Source organism: Nestor notabilis, unplaced genomic scaffold (genome assembly GCF_000696875.1).
Source record: "Nestor notabilis isolate BGI_N333 unplaced genomic scaffold, ASM69687v1 scaffold3612, whole genome shotgun sequence".
NCBI classification, from domain to species: domain Eukaryota; kingdom Metazoa; phylum Chordata; class Aves; order Psittaciformes; family Psittacidae; genus Nestor; species Nestor notabilis.
The window spans coordinates 6,074-28,964 of NW_009917751.1; the positions used below are offsets into that span (position 1 = coordinate 6,074).

A 22,891-nucleotide genomic window follows, 5' to 3' on the forward strand; every position below is an offset into this window, starting at 1 on the left:
TCCAGGCTGAACAGCCCCAACTTTCTCAGCCTGTCTTCATACAGGAGATGCTCCAGCCCTCTTATCATCCTCGTGGCCTCCTCTGGACATGCTCCAACAGCTCCATGTCCTTTTTATGTTGAGGACACCAGAACTGTACACAATACTCCAAGTGAGGTCTCACAAGAGCAATCCAGTTGGCAGAGCTTAAAAGGGCTTCAGAGGTGCAAGATCCTTCTGTAAGACCTGTTTACATGACAATCTAATGGGCTTCTGTTTTTCCAGGGACATCCTCAAAAGGGAATGGTGTGGAAAGTGAAGCAGAATTGTAGCCCTTTTAAACATTAAAATAAAAGGCGTGAATGGAAGGCGTGCCTGAGGGCAGTGGGAGATCATCACATAGCATGGACAGGGTCATGAAGAAGCTGTAGTGTTCAGCTGGGAAAAAAAAAATGGGCTTTTCTAGTTTAACCTCAGAATAGGCTTATGCTTCTCTACTTCACAACAAACATCAATTCAAAAGTCTTGGAAGAGATTTAAGTGGACCCATGGTAAAATAGAAAGCTATTGATATTGAAATCCAGAAATGATTGTGAAGGAGTTGACAATAAAGAAAACCAACAGGTTTAGGTTTTTTTAGGTAGAATGTTCTTAACACATTTAAAGAGTTCTTTTACAGATTTGCGATGTTCTCCCATAATTCATAGAGTTGTTTAATTGGTCCAAAAGCTTTTATTTTGACTGCCTTGTAAGCACCTATTTCACTGCTTATTTGAAAACAAGATGAGAATTCTTTGCTTGTTTACTCCTTGCATTTTTGCCTTCCCACAGTGGATGATACGGTGGTTACTATTCCCTATGGAAGCAGGCAAATTCGCCTCATGCTGAAAGGACCCGATCATTTATGTAAGTAGAAGAAGTCAGTGTACATTTGTTTATGAAAGTCTTGCTAACCCGCAGTGCTCTGTTTACACTGTGGTATCTGGTTTCCCTCTCTCAGATCACTGATTTTGACACAGGGATGAGTCGTGCCCTCAGAAGCTCTCCAAGGACCTAGTTACATCAGTGGTACACACTCTTCAGAGCAGAGCTTAGCCAACATTGCAGAATTGTTTGCCCCTACATAATTTCTCAGTCATTTCTGTTTGCTTATCCTTCAGCTGGCTCACTTGGTGCCAATTGCTTTTGTTACAAATTAATAAAATATGTCCCACTGAGTGAAGAAATATTGAGAACAGTGAAGTATAAGCTTCCCTACAGCAGAACTTAGCCACCAAGCTGCTCATGACTTTAACATATGTTTCTGTTTTGATAATCTCTCTTATGCTGTAGATGGACACGCATGCACACACACACACAAATTCAGTCTAAAGATCAGAAACAGCATGCAAAAGACAAACCCTGCTCCTTAGTAGTGATACCACTTATTGCCAGAGTTAAGACCACTGAATGCTACTAGCTCATCACTTAGTAGATAAATCACTTCCCTGCTTTGGCTGATAGGGAGCTCTGTATCCCAGCAGTTGTGTACGTCTCTTCTCTGTGAGAAGGGTTGCAGTATTTGAGAACACTCTGGGAAAGCTGAAGGCAAATTCGTTTATTTCACAAATAAAAACTCCATTTATCCCTCTCTTTGACCTTATAATGCAGTAGCTGCTCACAAGTTGCTCCTTTTTTCATCAGCAGCAAATGAGCACTACAGTGTTGGTAAATGGGATTTACTGCCAAAAAAGACACAAACTGGACTTCATAAGCTCTTAGAAGCACAAATTATTGTGAGATAAGTAGGTTTCCTGCTTTCCTTTTCCAAAAGGTAATAGGACTTTCCTGCAATACAGACTAGTTAGAGTCCTTTAAGCTTGTCAGTATAAATAGTGTCAGCATTAGTGTCAGCAAGGAGGTGAAACAACAAACTATTCCCATCCTCAGATTTCTTTCACCCAAAGAGCTTCTACTGAATGGAAAAATGAGGGGTGGTTTATCAGTCCTTTTCTGTAGCTCACTGCTTGTGTTGAGGAAACAGTGGGCACACCATAATCTTTTGATGGTTCTTTAGATTTAGGGCTGTGAATAAAGACCAGCAAATTACAGGTTATAAACTAAGAAAAAATATATTATGTTTTTCTTAAATGTTCAAATGCTGCCTGCGCTTCAGTTTTTTAGTGGCCCTTTGGGTATTCCTGAGCTGCTCTAGAATGATTGTTATGCTTTCCCAGTAAATGATTTGCATTCGTTCTTTCTCTCCTGTCTTCTTCCCCAATATAGATGCTTTCTTCTAAGGTAGAAAAATGTCATACTTTTATTATTTTTTCAGTGAAATTGAGCTATAAGACTCAATTTAGAGAGAGAGAGAAATGAGATTTTAGCAGGAGAGATTAATCTAAAGCTGTCTTCACTCAGGCCATATTGCATTTTACAACAAAAAGATTTGAATCAGTGAGGTCTGCCCAAGACACTGGTTGAGGTTTAGATTAACTGCTCTGTGTAAACATTAATAACTCCAAATACATCTCCTTCTTCTTTCAGATGTCTCCATGAATCTTTCTGTTCACCCATCAAAGGATTTTATATATGTATGAGCTAAAATAAGTTGAGAGGGAGGGAGTATTTTGCCCTGTGAACTTTGATTGTGGGAGAAGTTAACAGGAGGCCGATTATATATACACAAGTCTTAAAACCATCTTTATCCCTGATGCATGCAGTCTTGTCCAGAAATAAATACATGGCCAACTGATTCACAGAGGAGACTAGTCTCACTGAAAATGAAAGAATTCATTAATACAGGATAAATTCTTAGAGTACTGCCTCAGCAACTTCCTTCATGAAATAATCACCATAAGCCATCCTGAAAAGCAGTCTCATTACTGCAATTATCTTTTTTCCCCCGATTAACAACTTAATTCATGCTAATAAAAACATTTTTCCCGCTTACTGTCTCTGAAACTGTTATTCCATCACAGATTAATAGCATGTCCCCATCTAATTAAGATTTTCGCTTAGCTTCCTCTCTGTGTGGGAGATTTCATGCATAATTTCACAAGTACATGTGAAAGCATTAGTTTTGCAATCCTCTATGATGAAATCTGTTGTCATTTTGAAATAACTACCACAAAATGGTTACTGGTGAACATGCCGTATAACATAATTTGGAGTTGGTAGGGAGGTTGGCTAGATGATGGAACAGATCTATTTTCTGACTCTTTATCTAATAAGTTATTTAATATGCTTTTTATTATTTAGTAATTAAAACTGTCACCAAGCAGTATCTTAATTAATGCCACACTTTTTGGGATCTGTGGATGCAGAGACATTCAGAGGGAGAGCTCAGGAGAGTTCAGCAATCCTCTTCTTATTCTGCTGGGATGGATCAGACTACTTCTGGAGATGAGGAAAGGATTGCAGTCATACTGATTTTCTTTCCTGGATGTCTTGCTTTCAGTTAATTGTCTGCCACAGCAACATGTAGTTAGTGACCGACCTTTGAATTGAAAGAGGGAACAGCAACTTAACAAAGCCAGCACTCATGGGTGAAGGTCTAAGTCATGCTCCACATAAGGAAAATCACTTACTAAGAGTGAGTTAAATAACCGCAAATATGCCTAACTAGGAATGGATTAATATGTCTGGAAGAGAGTAAAAGCATAACCTAGAGGACATGAATGTGCATCTAGAAATCTAAGGGTTGAACAAAACCAAAAAGCAGATGGAGGAGAAATTATGAACAAGAAGGTGTAGGAATGTGAATAAACCATGGAAAAGAACAAAAAAGTTGCATTATCACTAATTTAGGAGGCAAATCTTCACCACTACTGTTTTGTGTTAGGGCATTTTCCTGCTCTTACTACAAATTATGATGCTCTAGTTTCCAGTTAATTTATATGCATTTGTCAGATTTGGAAACCAAGACCCTCCAAGGTGTGAAGAGTGAAAATAGCCTCAGCTCCACAGGCTCCTTCCTCATGGAGAATTCTAGCATCAGCTTCCAGAAGTTTTCTGACAAGGAGATATTAAGAATACCTGGGCCTCTCATGGCAGACTTCACTATCAAGGTAAGGGTCATTGGCCATTGACCTCTTATAGCAACATAAGCTAAGAGAAGATGTATTAGAATGATTAAAGAGGTTTTCCCAGACCTTTATTTTCCAGTAAACACCAGAAAGCCTAGCTCTTGAACTCTACATGGAATTCTTTATAGCTAAATATCTGATAACACTCCTTGGGAAAAAAGACTGAGTTTATGCCAAGAAAGGCATATCCAATGTGTGCCCTAAAGAGGAAAGATGAACTCATTACAAGAAAAGGCAGATACTTTCTGTATATGCTACTGAGGTGCATATAAATCAGGGACATGCAGCTTGCTTCATCTGTGACAAGTGAAAAGAAAGAAAGTCTGTGTGTTTGGCCCATAATTTCTGGGGTTTATACTAGTGTTGCACAGAAGACTGTAAGGGAATGGAGGATGAGGTCCCAAGCTCGAAAATAAATGGGATGACTTTGCTTGAGAAGTCATGGTGTCATTTTGAAGTTCTGCTTTGTGTTGCACTGGCAATAAGAATAAAATTGTTTCCTCCCATTAAAGCATTTCTATTCTTCCAGGTAATATAAAACACATTGCTGGAAGCAATGCACATGTTCTGTGGGAAAACACACATACAAAAATGAACATTTGAGAATTAAGATAAAATAAATCCTTTTCCAGTAGATCCAAGGAACTTGAAGGATTTCAGCTGTAAAACTGTAAAGCCTGCATCATTTCCAGGACATCCAAGACTACATAAATTTTTCACCATGGGCCCCAGAGGTAGATGACATTTGGTTTAATAGCAGCTAGAAGTTTGAACAACAAACTGGAAAATGCAATATGTGACTGGGTTGGGTTAAGCTGGGCTGGGCTGGAATGGGTTAGCTTGGGAAGTAGCAGAGCCCTATAGAGTATCCCTTACCCATCTTGGTATGTTAGCAGCACAAAATGCAAACAGAAGTTATCAGGACTGGTTCACAAGGAGAAGCCTGACCTGAAGAATGCATTCTCTTCTCTTTGAAGATCAGAATGAAAATGCCTTAATAAAACAGATGCTGGTCAATTCAAAATGCCTAAAACACTTTCACCTATATTACAGATGATGAACATCAGTGGGATGTAATCAGTATTGCTCACTTCGTATTATTTGTAATGTCTATGAATGCAAAGTAGCTTGGTTATTTAGAACATACCTGTTGGGGGCAAATGGTCATGTATACCAATGGCCCTGAAATGGTAACAGCGGGGTTGGGCTATGTTTCTGGTATTTCCTCTTTTATCTTTTATAACAGGGAAAAAACCTTTATCACTTGGTGCTTGCATTTCCTTCTCTATCAAAGCAAGATAAGAACCACTGGTTAAACTACAGGCAGTACCCTACTTGTGTGACGACTGTATGACCAATATGAGAGAGCAAGGTGGATTAGGCACAGGTGGAACAGCCACTGCTGAGTGGACGTTGAACTGTTTTACTAGTTCTGTTATGTGCTTGCACCTTTTGAAAGTCAGACTAGCATGGCTCAGCAGTTGGCATATCTGTTGACTTAAGTGGATATAGAAAAATGCATAAACAAAAGCCCTGTTCACAGTTGTGTTTTCTAAGGTTAGCATTAGATTTTGCCTTGGATGAGGCACTTAAAAATTCCTTGCATTTGAATCAGTTATTTTTTTAATAAACATCTATAGAAGATACTTTACAGATATTACGTCATGCAACAAAGATACTCTATGCTATTTAATTATTTTTAACAAATTGTTTTAGCTTCTGAATATTCTATTTGTTCGATTTTTTTGGATATAGAAGTGTACATACAAGTAAGACTAATACAGGAGAACCAAAATGCATGCATATTTCTCAGTTATGTCAGGCTTGGCAACTGCTTTCCATCCTTACTATAGCCATGACTGTTTTGCCTTCAACTTGTGAAGGTAAAGTACTTTAAAAAATCAAATGAAAGGCTTCTCTGTGGTATTAGCAAGTTTTCCTTACAAAGTGGGATTTTTCTGGTTGTCCAGGTTTAATTTCCTGGGACAAAGCAGTTTTTATGCAAAAAGATGTACATGAAATTGTAGGTGTAGCAAAAACTCTAATTTTAGAATCATTGTCTTCAGAATGACTTTTACAATGATTTTCAATTGACCTTGAATGTTCTTATTCAGAGATGTCAAGTTAGACACCTGGATATAATTCAGAAGTAGAAACTTCATGTGGGACTTGACATTTAAGTTTCTTTATTGGTGACATAGAGTGCTTTAAAATTGTATGAAGAAACCTCATGCTGTTTCTGTGTGAGCTGAATTGTATAATTGCTATATTTCTTGACTTTGTAATAATCAATGGTGCACGCAATCTTTTCACAAGATATATAAATTACAAAAAAAAACCCAAAAAACAGTAAAACATCTCTCATTTTAAAAAAATTAAGATGTTATCTCAAAATAGAACAAATGGAGTTTTTCATGTTTTTATTTCTTATAGTCATAGTTTGACAATTATATATTCCTATTATAAACTTTTAATGTTTGAAAGGCAGAACATCTGGAAAAAATGCCAGCAAACTTAAATTCCACTTGAATTTTGTTCCTAAATTCTGTTTATTTCACTGGTTAGATGTTTTGATAAAAAATTCAGATTCGTGTAAATAGAAACACCTTTTTTCTAAAAGAAAAAAATGTTACGTTTGATAAAATCCTGGTGAAATGAAGGTCAGTTTCATTTGGAAATCTTTCTGGCTGACACTGTGCTCTAGAGAACAGGGCAGTAATATCACACAGTGGGACTTGTCCTTTATTGGCAGAGCTGCTACTCATCTGCTGTGTTGCCAAATATGCACAGGAAAATTCATCTGCCTGTGCTAAAAAGTCTCTCCTGTCAATAATGTCCATTTCAGACACAACATAGAGAAACTTGGAGTAACTATTTCATGTCATACATCTGCATTCCTCTGAGCAGGATGAATCAGTATTATCAACTGGGTGTATAGTGGATAATGTAATGCTAGCAGTTATCGCTGGTTGACTATTTAAAGCAATCAGCATTGTGAATATGAATGACCTGAGTTAACAGGCTGGTAGGAATTGCCAGGGAAGGGTTAGGGCTGGCAAAGCACAGGCTGTTAAGGTTTGCTTTACAGGCTGTGCTTTTTGCATAGCTAGGGCCCTAGCCCTGTGGCTGAGGTGTAAGTCAGCAAAGACCAGTGGATTTAAGAAAAGGTCTAGAAAAGGGTGTTGGACAGGCTTGGGGCTGGTTTGGAGGAAAAACCACTGTTGGCCTAGATATAGACTAGCCTAGGTTTACATTGATTTTCAGTCCCTGGTATCATGATGAAGGTTTGTTCGTCGGACCTGCACGGGCCAACAATTTTGCATCAAGCATGTAGAGGGATGGATTGGATAAATGCTTCTCTGGAGGCTGTCAGAGGTATTTGAATTAGGATTGGATTTGTATTGATACTGTCTTTTGTACTGCTAGGGCTGACAAGCTTTGATTAAGGGCTGCTGCCAGAAGAGACTGTTTGGGTTAGGTTTTTTTGTGTGGGTGCCTGGGGGTACTGCTGGCTGATTTAGAAATGGTGCAGACTGGGTTCCCATGTGCAGTTACTGCTCAGATTAGGATTTCAAACACCAGTTGTCCAAAAAGTCATAAAATACACCTTTGAAATGTATGCTGAGTTAAGCAGTGCTCTAGAGTGAGCCAGATAATTCTTATCTCTGTTGTAATCTAGCTCTGGCAGAAACTGCTGGGAAGAGAAATGCATTGGATTAGAGTACAGGTTAACAAAAGAAAATAAGGTTGGGACTAAACTTCCTGGGATTTGCAAGGGCAAGCAGGAGATAATACATGTACAGGCAGCCAGCTGGCAGAGAGGTTCATGGGCCTTGTCAGTCTGGGGCCAAGACTGGATTAAATAATCACTTTCGAACAAGGACCATACAGTGATTTACCTTGTGGAGTAAAATGAGAAATTATTTCAATACTCATGTTAGGGCAGAAGCCAAAAGATGCAGATCTGCTCTGGTAGCAAGGGCCTACTGTTCATGGCTGGCTCATTGTTGAATTTTAGAGAGATTACCATACGAGAATTGGTAGTGATGACAGTATGGATCTTCTTTGTAATTTACTTCTGATACTGGCAAGGGTTTCCAGAGGAGATTATGCCTTGTGTTTGGGAGAAGGCTGCAGGTCAGGCAGGAAATTGTGAAGGATCTAGTCTTGGAAGTACTGGCAGATCAGGGTTTGAATGAGGCTCCAGAAGCAGATGAGCTTGAATTTAGGTTGAGCACACAGAAAAGTTTGGTTGTGACTGAGTCAATTTTTGTGTTATCAAGGTCAAATGACCAAAACACTTTGTTTAATCTAGGAGACTAACAGAATATAGTTCTTTCATCATAAAACAGTACTACTTGAGATATGTGTCTTCCTGAGGTCATGTCTGTAGAGTGCAGACTGGACCTAGCTGGAAGCACTTCTGTAACGTCGTCTGTATCGCTAGCTTTTATCAACCTATGTTTGCATCCAATACTTTATTTTTGTAGTAGTCATAGAAATGACGTATTCTGATTCCCAGAAACTATGTAACTGTTGTAATAATGTCTAGATCAAGCTTACAAGTAATGACCGGCCTGAAAAAAGACCTAGTCATTATTTATCTTGACTACATCTTGTGACAAGTTTAGAAAAATTCTACCATTTTTCTTGTATCTTGGCAAATGTAGTACAATTTATGGAAGGCCACGTAGCAGTCTTTTTGAAAACAATGTACAGATTCTGTTTCATATCTACTTTTTTTTTTTTTCTATTCAATATAAATTATTTAAAATCATAGAATAGTTAGGGTTGGAAAGGACCTTAAGATCATCAAGTTCCAACCCCTCTACCATGGGCAGGGACACCACACACTAGACCGTGCCACCCAAGACCCTGTCCAGCTTTGGCTTGAACACTGCCAGGGATGGAGCATTCACATCTTCCTTCAGCAACCTGTTCCAGTGCCACACCACCCTCACAGTAAAGAACTTCCTTTGTATATCCAACCTAAACCTCCTCTGTTTGATTCTGTTACCCCTTGCCCTATCATTACAGCCAGCATCCTTGTAATGCCCCCTGCAGGGTACAAGTGATGATTTTTTTTTCCCCCAAGGTCTTTCTACAAGGAAAAAAGGTATCTAGTGACTGTAGGATAGACAGTTAATTTTTGATGGATAGTCTGAGGACTCTAATTTTAACCAACTCTTTGTAAGACTGGTGATATCCTCTTGGGTCTTACAAAGTGGTGAGGGCTGCTTTGGTGTTTGGAATACTCCAAACTGCCCCAAAACCTAAAGGAATTCAAGGATACTCTCTATGAGGTTGCAATGCAGACATGCAGGGCTGAGTGCTTTGAGAGTTTGGAGTACTTCTGCTGTCTGCTATTGTAAATTTAGATAGGATTTTATTTGCAAACACAATGAACAATTGCCATTTATTCTGATCCAGTGACAAAAATGACTGCTAAAAATCACTGTTAGTTAGAAGACTAACTAAAGATTTTCAAGCATTGACCATCTCTTTTTATAGCTCTGGCATTACTCATAGCTAGCAGGATGTTGCAAATGCTGTAAGGGTAAAAAAATTCACCATACTCCAGAGCAGAGAGTATTTCAAGGTGTGGAAGTTGGCCCTGTTCAGCAAACCCAGGATATTTCTTAAAGCATTTAGCTATCAGCTCTCACTTTGAGTTTTGCAAGGCTCAAGAAGCCGCTAATGTTTTCTCCTGGATCAAGATCTCAGCTTTAACAAACTGTCAAACAAAATCAAAAAGAAATTTTTGCTGTGTGGAATCACCATATATTGTTCCTCTTCTGCTTACAGTACTCCTTAAAAAAATAAATTAAACTGTGCCTGATTCTTTGATTTGCTTGTTTTGCATCATTTTAGCTCATGGCTGCGGCTCATTGTGATTGTTTCCCACCTATGTTGTTATCATGGCTGCATGTGTGACTTCTACGTCAGGCTGGAAAAGATGCACATCTGTCTTTTCTCTGTGTTGAAACAGGCAGATAATTCTGCAGACATGCAGGAATAGCCTTCAAGGAGAGACACTCTTCTGTGCTCCTGATTTTATTTTTACGGGTTTTTTTTTGTTTTTTTTTTTTTTTTAATGTGAACGCTTTTTCCTCCTCTTCCTTTTATAGTAGGTTCTGTGTGAGCTCTTGGTCTGTTCTTCATGATTCACTGAAGACCGTACTGCCGAGTAGATCTTCTGAGTTTAAGAATCACTGATGATAGTTGAAAAACAAACAGTAAGAGCAGAATTCCCAGTGAATACTTTTCTGCACATTCAGATCAGAGACCCCCCCAAACGTCTTCCAGCACAACAGTACATTTTTCCCAGGAGTGCGTGAGGCTTTCATGAGGCCAGAAAGGCCCTTCTGAATTGTGTGATTAATGCACCATCCCTGAACAAGGAATCAGGTATCCTGTTTCTGACACACAGTCTCAGATGATATTAATCCATGCAAAAGGCCTCCCATCTGCTGAAGAAGCTGTATTGCTACAGCTGTATTTTTTTTCTGTTGGGAATTTATGTCACTGTTTACTCAAATTAGAAAAGGGTAGCCTTAGTCTCAGCGGGCTAGATCTCTTACAGACATCAAGATAACCTGCAGTATTTTTGCCTTTGTCCTTCTCTTCAAGACATAGTTTGATTTGTAGTCATGTTTCTGTCCATCTACAGAGGAAAACAAAACAAACAACCCAGATTACACTGTTCATCTTAATTTATTGTATTTTTGCTTCTGTTTCACAGTCTACTCTTTGACCATGTCTCTTGGTGTTTGGAAAGACAGAAAAGGGAACACAGATTGAAGAATGGTGTTCCCAAAGCAGCAACGTGTTCAACGTTCAAAACATAGGAAAACGTGTTCAAAACATAGGAAAAGAAAAAGGAGGCAGTGATGAAGCATTTTAAGATGTCTGAAAAAAAAGCAGGGAGGATTGCTACTCGAGAAGGGTCCGTCTTCTCTGATTGCAGTTTGACAGTTTTGCATCCAGTAATAGCATCATGCCACTGATGCAGAAGTGCCACACAAATATGGTATATCCTAGGACAAATAATTGACTAGGAGAAGCTTTTAGTAGCAGCACTGTTGTTCCTCCCTTGCCAGCTATTCATGCAGAGGCTTAGAGATAAAGACAAGGGATGCTCTGCAGAGATTTTGAAGTCCCCATAACTGTATTAGTCAGCCCAGATACCAAATAGGGAGGGTTTTTTCCTGGGGCTAGTTAGAAGTGGTACGGCTTTAGCAGTGTGAAGGTCTTTTTTCTTATCGTATTTCTTTCACTACAAACTCTTGTTTACATGGGAAATCTATTCGGAACACAAAGTACTAGAAGCATAGTGAAGCTCAGGTGGCTTGAAAGTTGGAAGTATTTGTAAGCTCTAAATAATGATTTCCAAGGATTTACTTAGCTCCAGCCAAAAGTCCATGCCTGTGACTGAAAGGAGCATTTTTGCAGCCAGAATGAAGTAAGCAGAAGAATTCCTTATAATAATGAGACTACCACAAAGAAGAATAAGATAGAGACCTCACCTCTTGAATTAGAATTCGTCTGCTTTTTTATTCCCCACAGCACAGCCTCCCATTTTTCGCTCTGAACTATCTAATATATTATGCATGGTCTCAGAAGGTGTTTGGGGAATATTAATGATCTACGATCCATGTCAGTGTTGCAGGGATAGCAGGTAGTGGTAGCTGATTTTCTGATGGATTAAAGATCAGCCTGTATCATCTATTCCCACAAAATTATTCAGTAGCACTAACCATGCATTTACCATGCATTCATTATTTCAGAACATGGTTTCTGAATGGTCAGAAATGCCTTTGATTATGCCCAGAGATTTATTTGACTGTTTTGCAGCCAAGATTTTGCCATCAAGCTGTACTCTGTTTTGTGAATTTCATTCTTCTATTGCAAAATAACTCTGGTATTTCATGTAGCTGCATGATGCCTCAAAAACTGCAAGATGCATGTGGCAGAATGCTTCTTTCCAATAGTTATGTCAGGTTCACTCTTTGGTGTTACATCTTTTTCAGATCCGCTATGCTGGTGCTGCCGACAGTTCAGTTCAGTTTATCTACTATCAGCCTATCATTCATCGATGGAGGGAAACTGATTTTTTTCCTTGTTCAGCATCCTGTGGAGGAGGTAATGAATTACCACTGTATTCCAGAACCAGTCATCTGTGTACAGGATCTGCCCCAGATTCTGCACTGAGATTTTCACCTTTAAAAGGTGCAAAATCTGAAAATGAAAGTAGGTACTTCTGAAGTAAGGGAGGGATGTAGCAGCAGTGATAGTAGTTTGTAGATTTTTTTAGCATCATACCAGGCTCTGTACATAAAATATATTTTGATAACCATGACTGCGTTTCATGCTACACTGTCAAATATAAAGGCTGATGGGATCTGGGGCTGCTTTGAAATCAGAAGATATCTCCATTTGTCCTTGTTCCCACAAGCAGCTTTATTGACTGTTGTGGTTTAACCCCAGGTGGTAACTCAGCAGCCACTCGCTCACACCCGCCCTTAATCCCCTTAAGCTCGGGATAGGGAGAAGAATAGAACGAATGTAAAACCCATGGGTTGAGATAAGAATAGTTTAATAACTAACATAAAGTACAATATAATAATATAATGATGATGATAATAACAACAACAATAATAATGATAAGGGAAATAACAAGGAGAGAGCTATAAAACCAAAATGGGAAAGAAAAAAACAATAAACACAAGTGATACACAGTGCAATTGCTCACCACCCACTGACAGATATCCACTGACAGAGCAGTGATCGATCACTTCCGTGTGACACCCCCCAGTTTATATACTCAGCATGACGTGCTGTGGTATGGAGTAGCCCTTTGGCTAGTTTGGGTCAGGTGTCCTGTCTCTGCTCCCTACTGGCTTCTTGTGCCCTTGCTCACGGCAGAACGTGAGACTGAAAAGTCCTTGATCATGGAACTTACAGGCACTGCAGAGAGAGACAGGAAGAATGCCATCACATCACATATTATTTTTTCCACTGTGTATTGCAGGTTATCAACTAACATCTGCTGAATGTTTTGATTTGAGAAGCAACCGGGTAGTAGCAGATCAATACTGTCACTATTACCCTGAAAATATCAAGCCAAAGCCAAGACTTCAGGAGTGTAATCTGGATCCTTGTCCTGCAAGGTCAGTCAGCTCTAATTTTAAAAGAGACTGGTGGCTAAAGTAAAAAGTAGGAAAACATTCTGTTGCTATTGCTTACAGTGTTGTTTAGCCTATGTAATTCAATGTCTTTCTCATCCTGAAGATGTATTGGGTAGAAAAAAATCTCTGTTTAGCGCCTCCCCATTGCAGGAACTGTTTTGAAATGGTTGTTTCTTCCTATCAGATGGTGTTTTGCCTCATTAAACATTATAAAGTGTGAGAAAACAAATTGTCCATTATACCATCCCATGATCAGTATATGTCTCTGAAGTGTTAGTGAGATAGAAAAAATTCTCTTGGTGTAAAATGTTGTTGTAAAATGGTTTTCATTACAATTAGAAATATTATTTTTATGGGTTATTTTAAATTTTCTCCTAATGAAAAGAATACTTGCAGTCATGGCAGCTTTTAAGAATGTAATGCGGTAATTTGTTCTAAGCACCAATACCCTTTCACCCTACAAAACAGACTCTTTTCTGCTCCCTTGCTAAGAGTACTTCTTCAGAGGATTTATGGTAAAAAATAGGGAGCTCATAGAGCGAGATTTCCCATTTATAAGAAAAGGAACAATATCATAAAAAGGACCGGTACTTTGTTGGGCTGATTCCCCTGAACTTCATCAGGTCAGTGTGAAGTCTCTCATAAGCCACAAGCATGTATTTGTGTAATCTAAACCTGTTGGTCCTCTTGTGTGGCTTTGGTAAAAAATGGTCAAGTGCAACACAGCAGTCGTGCATGAAAGGGTGCCCTAAAAGCCATTTTTTTACCTGTTCCTTTCCTTCTAGACTACTTGTGATAAAGTAAGTTCAAGCAAGTGTTACCTAAAAAATTGGTATGGCCATTCAGATTCCTGGAGGTTGCCACAGGAAAAAGATGTCCTAGCCAGGAGAATAATGCTTTAGGGACCTATGGGACAATGTTTCCACCTGACTGAGTATGGCTGCTTACCAAACCAGGTATACCAGCCTCAGACTAGCTAGGCATTATCAGAGCAGAACAAATTGCTCCAAGCCCGAGACAGTTTTTACCTCTTCTAGAAAGTTTCATTGAAGTTCATTGACTTTTCATAACTGAAGTTAACACTCAGGTTTCTTTGTTACTGAAGGCACGTTTACCCAGAGTGTATGGCATTTTATGTTCCTTTGTTCTGGTAAACACAAATGTGTTTACCAGAACAAAGGAATTACAAGAGAGTATTTCTGTTTGCAAATAATTAAAAGCCAGACATGTTCTCATACAGTTTTAAATTTGAAGTGAAAATGTCCTATAATTAAAAACTGGAAATATCAGATCTCAAAATCCAACATTATTTCAGGTGTGTTGTAAGTTCTTTAAGTTATAGACTTTCTCATACAGTTCATTAGGATGTATTAAGGATATAATATTAAAAATGCAGCTTCACTAGCACTTTGTGAGAAGTATTTCCTGTTGAGAATCTCTCAGAAGTGATTTTTCAACTAAGAGATTCCTTTCCCACAATTCAGTTAGAGCATTTTTTCCTTTAACAATACTTTTTCAAGTTCAGTATCTGGCTTTTCTTGTTCTAGTACTTTCCACAAACCAAACCAAAAGAGAACAAAACAAAATAAAACAAACAAAAAACCCCCAAACAGTTGCAGCTAGAAATCTTACTATAGTAAAGCTCTTGCATTTTTTCCTCAATGATTTTCTTAGGTCAAAAGTTTCTTTGAATCATTTGAGACTTATGTCAGTAAAGTAGAAGCCAGGTATGATCAGGTAAGAGACCTGAATATCAGCATCTCAGATAAAAGATTGCTGAAAGATGTGTATTGACATAGAACCTGTCTGTTAGATTCACTCTCGCAGTACCAATGAGAAAGTAATTTTATATAGCTGCTTTTTTGTTGGGGTTTGGTTTTGGTTTATTTTTTTTGGGGGGGGGGGGGGGGGTAGCTTAAGCTGCTATTTTTTAAAAAATAGTTCTGAGTCAAATATGTAATTTGCCTTTGGAATTTGTACAATGGATGTTTTCCATACTTCTCCCGGTAACTTTAAATGACATATTCTCAAATGGTAAGACAGATGTCAGCATGGTACATGGGAGGAAAGAGAGGGAGGAAAAAAATAACAGCTGGACAGATGTCAGGAAGCAATTTTTGTTTTATATAAGACGTAACAGGTCAAAGTTGTGGATATAAAGACCCTGAGGGGAAGGAGAGTTATTTAGAAGTACAACTATGGTGTCCCAGGGTTCAAGCAGTAACAGAGGGGAATTGGCTTTTTGGAAACATCCTCACGGAATGCCAAATTGCAAATGATTATTTTCAAAAGTGCCTTTGTAAAGAATTCAAGAATCAACAACCCAGACAGAAAACCAGAGGAAATCTGTGGTAACTTCTGGAATCTTGATGCTTTCTTATGGTCAGGAAGAGGGTAGGTGAAGCAGAACAACGGGGTCAGAAGTGTGAGTGAGCAAGCTCTGCAATGTCTTTGCTGTGTGGGAGCCGCTCTGCTCTGCCTGTGTAAAACAAAGATGTTAATTTTTCCATTGAGGCATAGCTGATTAGTGGTTGCTGACTGTTTCTATGGTGTGTCAATGAACACCACAGAAAATAATCATGGAAGACCACAGTGGTACTGACTAAAGCAACTGAGAGGGGTTACTGTAGGAGAACTTATAATAAAATTTTCAGCAAAGAGCAGGCTAACAGAAAAGTTTAAATGAATATCAGGAGTACTGTGTGGGCCTGCAATTAGTTGCCTCTTTAGGTTTAGTGGATATAGACATTTTACTTTATTATGGTTATTATGGCAATAATTAGCAGCATTGCTGGCATCATGAGTCGCAAAAAAAGCTTAGACTGAACAAATGTGAAAAATTAATCAACTTCTCTTTCTGCAAACCCAGTTTCTCACATACTCAGAGGAGAGGCAGTGGGTGGAAGGTTATTTATCAATCATATATTGTTTACACATGTTCCTTTTCTGGGTTAAGTAAAGGTGGTGGCCTGTCTGACTAAGTAAGGCTAGTATTTAGAGTCTTGCACATCATGGCACTGAGTCCCTTTCATCCCTACACACTAAAAATGCCCAATTCAGCCTCTCTCATCAACCCTCTTTGGGATCCATCTCCTGCCTTAGAAAGACAGAAAAAACCCATTCTGTTTATTTACAGTTCTTTAAGATGCTACAAAAATCCATACTCGACTGGAAAATATATGTTTAATATTGACTGATGTAGTGCCCAGTGTGATCTAGTCCACTCCCTTTCTATGTGGCAAAATCAAACATTCAGATTTCACATATTTAATTAACTGCAAATCTTTTAACAATCCAAAACTTTGCAGACTGGAGGTTTTAGAGCAGGCATTATAGCTATCACCAGTATCCTTCTCATGTCCTGATATCTTCTAATGAAAGGTCAATAGAATTTTTTCATGCTTAGAGAAAAAGTCTATTTAGATTTGACTTAGCTGGGTCTTAGGACAACTCTGTGGTGTTCTAAGCTGAAGATACTATTTATTTCATAACTCAAAGGCATTCCTCCAAAAAGCAGTTTTTACAAATCTGAAAAAAGCTTTTACTCCACTCATCATTCTTCTACTCACTGGGATATTCCCTGGAGCAACATCAGTGCTGCTTCCAGATTTCATCCTCAGCTTTTAAGCGGCATTCCAAGCTGCACTGTTCTGCATTTTTACCAATTTCCTCTATTTTTTTCTATCTCTGCTGCATGTTAATGTGGGGTTTTCTTAGTCACAAAATTTCCCAGTGCTTTTACTGGGAGATTTCAATGGTGTATAAAGATTCATAAAGGCATCTTCAGCAAATATTCGAACGCCATGAAGCAACTGTCTCAAAAAATTCATATGGGCAAGCCTCTAACATTTGGGTTTCTTTTTACCACTTTGCCAATAGTGCCAGTCTTGTCTGCACAGGCAAAAATCCTGGAATTTGCCTAGAGCATTATTTGTAAGCCTGCCACCAGAAGTAATGTTAGTACCTGTGGAAAGTTTCGGGGGAAAATCTCTAGTTCAAGCAAGACTTTCAGCACTTACAGACCTGAAGGAATTCTCAGATATCCACAGTTTAATAAGTTCTTCAGAAAAAAGACTCCTCTTCTTACTCATCAAAGTTTTTCTTTTGGCATTCTCACTTAACTACTCCTACTGGTTGGTGGGGGAGGCAGGTATCAGCAAAGAGAAACTTAAATTAAAATGTGCTTTGGGGTTGTTAATTTTTAGCTAATCTAACAAGAATAATGAAGTACAAGTAAAAGCACACAAAGGACTGCTAGGATTATGGCCATTCAGAGTACTCCTGAGTAGCAGTTAAGTCCCCAGTGTACTTGGTGATGTGAAAGTGTACACAATTTCCTGAGCAACAGGAAGGCATGTGCAGGATAACTTTTATACATTTCCTTCAAGAGAGAAAGAGGTAGTATTGATTAAATATGCATGATTAAAAGGCAATATAGAGCATCCTCTTAATAAGTAACAGAGGTCTCTTCATTACAAATCAGCAGCTGAAGCAAGAAATTGCCAAACTCATACTTTTGTGCTTGTTATCAGCTTTCCTAAAGGTATATTAGCAGTTATAAGCCAAGTATCACATCAGTGCAGTGTTCTCGTTTTCACTACATTTTTTCTGGAAGATGAACAGAACTGGAGTGCTGGCATGTTCCTGAAAAGATAGGCTGCACTTTCTGATCTGCGCAGTAGCAGGCATACGTCTGCAGTGATAAGAGGGGTCTGAGACACAATGACTCATTTATTGTTATTGCCCTTGATTGCGACATATGATAGATTTAAACTTTGCTTTGAATACTCTTTCACATAACATATTCCATAGTTACTTCAGATACTGGGCTTTTTGACAATACCCCAGCTTTTTGCATGGGTGTGGGTCACTGGTCATGACAATGTCCTTTCCTTATCTCTGCTTCAGGCAAATGGTCATTTCTGTGGATTTGCATTTTCTACTTCAGTTCTTAATTTGTTACAGGGGGCTGAGAAAGCCTCTCTGAACCTTGGTTGCCTCTGATTGCTGGGTCTGGTCTCAATTTCTACAGCCAGCCATATGCATATTGATGATCCTAAAGACAGCAAGAGATAGATGTTCCAGAGAAGATGAGACATGAAGATTTTATCCATCAAAGCAGGAGGGTGAACAAAACTTTTTCCTCAGCATTGTTGAAGTTGCATGTGCTGGAAAAGTGAGATAGCTATTAACAAAAAGTATGATGCCTGCAAATGAGAGAACGGTCAACAAACATTAGTCATTTCAAATGTATGTTTATGGAGGATGTTTTTTGAACAGTTCAGAATTTAGCAAGGAACTGCCAAGGTTGCCAGAGAAATGAGCTGAAGTGATGCATTATGCATGAAAAAGGGGTGTAGAAGGGACCTTAGGAGGCCAAAACCAATTCCAATCAGAAGGAAAGGAAACACCAGACAAATTTTCAGGAGGGCTGAGTTGGAAATCGTGATACATTCAAGTAGAAATGACAGTACATATGCCTCCAGATACAGGAGTTGTGGATAGAGAAGGAGCTGATAGCAGATGCTGCCTCAGCTACCAAAATCTTATCTTTTGTGATGATCTTTTTCAGGTCTTCCAAGTGTTTTCTTTCACTTAATGAAATAGCTGTCGACAGCCCAGTTCAATTTTTTATTATTATTTGCTGATTGCTATTAACATCTTAGACATACTTTGGACTACTGCTTAGATGGCATAGTCCCTGCCATGCAGATCATTTAATCTCAAGATTGACATGTTTCAGTGAGTTCCTATCAGGAAAGATCTGTAGCAGCTCCAGCCACCTGGGTGTGCAGTCATCCCTGCAGCTGCAGCACTGCAGGTAAGAAACCCCCAGGAAAACAGAGCCCACAACAGAAGTGAAGGCAGTGAGCCAGAGGCACGCTAGTGTCCAGCAGAGGCTGGGTACTGGCATGGCAGGGTGTAGGAGCACCATCACATGAGCAACAGGCTCCCCTACCCACACCTGCCCAGCCTCTGCACATTGTCCTCATGCAGGGTTACACCATTCTGAGGCACCTCAGGGGGATATGCCCTTTCTCTCTTCTTCCAGCTCTAGACTCTGTGCCCCTGCTCAGCAGGTGTCTGGCCCGAGAGCTATGGAGCTGTGGGCATGCAGGAGAGGGAGGTGAGAAGTTCTGCCGCCTTGCCAGAGACAGTCATAGGGGAGATAGAGGAGAAAGGCATTCGTGCATGTTGTTTGTGCTAAGAGGATGGTTTACAGAGGAAAAGGCGCTACTAACAGGGAAGATGATGCCAAGTGTGACTTTCAAGGAATTCAGCTGTGGGCACCCATCCCATGGGAAAGCTGACTGTTTGCAGAGATGGCAGACCTGGGTGCAGCACACCCACCTCTGGCATGTGCAGCTCCCGCTCCAGCTGGACACGTGTCTTGGAAGAGCAACTGTGCTAAAGCTGCCAGCACTCCAGAGGAAATCAAACCAATCTGCAGAGTATGTGCTACAACTTGTTGGTCTGAAATGCATGGGAGATTTCAGACATATGAGACTCAGCATCTCTTCAAAATAATTTGCTTTGTGCACCTGCTTCTGCTAAAGTAGATTTGCTCTTGGTGTTGTGTGAGTGAGTCCTATTTTCTACTTCCTCATCAGCCAGAAATCTGTGTAGTGAGGGAATTATTTGCTCTGTTCATTTAGCACACCATCCCCTTTGCATTGTTTGAGTAATGTACAGTGAACAAAGTCCATAAATTAGATTTTTTCCAGTCTTTCATAGAAGTATGTTGGAATGATAGATTCATAGAATTTAAACAACTTTTTCCAGTCAGAAAGTACAGGATTATACCAAAGTAACCTCTAAGATGTTTTCTGTGTAATCTTTAGAAGGTTTTTTACATAATTAACTTAATCTTGGTGGGAGAGGGATGTGGAACACACACCAAAAAAACACGAGACTGGCTTGGAAAGATGCAGTTGCTCTTAATGGTACAATGACCATCTGCTGTTCAGTTGTATCTTCAAGATGATTTTTAAAGTCATAAATTAAGCCATTGTGTATTATTGTGGGGGTCTTTTTCCTCTCTGTGGCTATGGGACTTATACTGTTAGGGATCATTATCTTGCACTAACAGAATGAGAGCCTTTGTCAGCCTCTCATATATGCACATGGACAGCATCAGTAATTCTGTAGATCTCTATACCATTTACAGAAATGCAGTTTATGTATGCAAAATTCTTTGAGGGTCAAACCTTTCCAATGACAATATTAATCTAATGCTTTATAAGTGTTATTTAATCTTCATAACAGTGTTTGGATGTGGTATGGTTATTTCCATTGGAATGGCCTTGGATATTATGCATTCTAATTCATGTAGACATGGATTATGCATAGAGATCGTGCTTATTAGAAAAAAAACATTTCTCACTGCAGTGAGTGAGAAATGTTTTGAAATCTAAATCTGTTTCTTTCTTAGGCAGTAGATGCTTTTATAGTATAATTTCATTTCTGAACATGGCGGTATATTAATCTTTTTTCCAACTGCTCCTTAGCAAGCTGATGAGCTGGAAAGTGCAAAAGGCTTCAGAATGGAACTTCAGCAGCATTAGTTGGAGAGTCAGGAAGGCAGCAGAGATCCCCAAAAGTTTTTTACCATCAAGCTGAGTCTGAAAAGACTTCTTCATTGGCTATGCTCTAAATAACCCATTTGTCTTCTCTGAAGTTTCTCAGTGCCAGAATTGCCTCTCCTAGATTTTTGTGGAGACAGGCAGCTCCCTGAAGATGCAAATATGCATACTCACGCAGAGGCCTCCTGTGACTACAGAGGCTGCTAATCTTAGAGGGAGCTGCCTAGTCCCCATCACACACTCCCAGGGCTCCAGTGTCTTCCTTTGCCTTAGCTGGAAAATTCCAGCACACTGACCTGGCACCGACTCCTCACTGTGAAAACACAATGGGATCCATTCTGCTATCATGGACAAATTATGCACATAAAAACCCCGTTGACTGAAAGTAGAATAGACCACTTTACCCTTAGCATGACAAGACTTCTTTGAATGCATACAGTGTTTTTCAGTGAACTTTTCTGAGGATGGCGAGTACTTTCTCCCTTCCCTCTCCTTTGCTACTTCCCCCTTGCAGAAATCCATAGCAGCCTCCTCTATCTGTAATTTCCTCTCTCTGTAACTTGGGCAGGGACACAGTTTTTATTTTAATGCAGTTAGCATTCATTCTTTAATGGTTCTGCCCACCTGCCCCATCCAAGTCCTCTGTTGCACAGTGGCTTTGTTGAAACTGATAGATGAGGTACTCTGGGATCATCTATTCAATATTAATAGATATGCCTGATAACTTGGAGACAACATGGTTAGAGTTACTCTGAGTCAAAATCTATAAAATGTGCAGACAAAAGATGAAATTCCAGAGCAGCAATTCAGTGAGACCCTGTTGTTGTCAGCAAGTCAAGTGAAATCCATCTCACACATAACTGGCATGATAATGGTTCAGATAATTACAACTTCTTATCTATGCTATAGCCTTCTATAACCCTTAGATGTTACATTATTTAGATATTATACCAATAGACACTGCAGCAAACCAAGCTAACTAATCATGGCAACACCAAAAAAATCCAACCAGCCTCACATGTTACACTTCTCTCCAGTTCTTTTTTTCTTCCAGAAAAATACAAATAAAAAGGCAGGTTCTGAAGATGAATGAAATTGGACTAATTTAAGGTGGAGAGACAAAAATTACGGATTTGAACTCTTGAGCCAGGATTCTCCAAATTTCTAATCCCAGCCTGTGTAAAACCAGAAATTTTATCTGGAGGGCAGAAACAACCATAAATAACCTAGGAAAGGGTTTGATCTAGACCTCTTTGAAGCAGATAAAAGTTCTATTGTCTTCAGTGACTTTGCATCCAAGCTCAAAGGCAGTATTAAGTGTAGATTTATTTTTTTTAATGGCAGATAGTAACCTCATAAATTTAAATAATGTTTGGACAACTCATTTGGATCACTTGTGGTAATGGATTGCTTCTCAGTTAAACAGTAATATATTCCTAAGAATAAAGGAGTAATCAATGGTTTATTCCTTGAATGACTAAGAAACAGTAGGATGGGACCATAAGCTTTGGTTTATATGTGACAGCAACTTAGGTAAAACATCTTGTTTTGGGGTTTTTTAATATTGTTTAAAAGAATTTGTATAATGTAATCATTTAGTGTTTATTCTATTATGTGTACCTTCTACTCAGAGGGTTGGCATTATTGTTCCTAACAGTGATGGATACAAGCAGATCATGCCCTATGACCTCTACCATCCCCTTCCTCGGTATGTAAAACAGTCAAACAGATGCTAGGATTAACAAATACATTTACTTATTTTTTCTTTTTCTCTGCATTTCTGCTTTGCTCTCAAACTAAGTTAACAGATGCTTCTTTTCTCTTGCTCTGAACTCCTGCAGAATAACCTAGAGATGTTCAAGTGCTGACCTGCTATAAATTCTGTTGATGCAGAACTGAAACGATATTCTAGGTGAAGCAGCAGTGCAGACTTATTGAGTGTGTGATCCCTTTCTTCGTCTCCTTACCCCGCAACCCCACCTTCTCTTTTCTCTCACACCTTTCCTTTTTCTTCCCTTTACACATTTCTCAACAGAACTATAACCACTGAGTTTGTAATGAACAGTCAGACTTT

The 22,891-nt window shown here is 39.1% G+C and overlaps 1 protein-coding gene across 1 annotated transcript in view; it reads left to right on the forward strand.

The window, feature by feature from the left end:
- LOC104401711 (ADAMTS-like protein 1) overlaps positions 1–22,891 on the forward strand; it is a gene marked incomplete at its 5' end in the record, with an annotated part of 37,037 nt that overhangs the window by 5,330 nt on the left and 8,816 nt on the right. Inside the window, 5 exons of the mRNA XM_010009384.1 lie at positions 811–885; positions 3,871–4,028; positions 12,077–12,188; positions 13,078–13,216; positions 22,475–22,525. Coding sequence (XP_010007686.1) covers positions 811–885; positions 3,871–4,028; positions 12,077–12,188; positions 13,078–13,216; positions 22,475–22,525 — 535 coding nt within the window. The remainder of the gene's footprint in view (positions 1–810; positions 886–3,870; positions 4,029–12,076; positions 12,189–13,077; positions 13,217–22,474; positions 22,526–22,891) is intronic.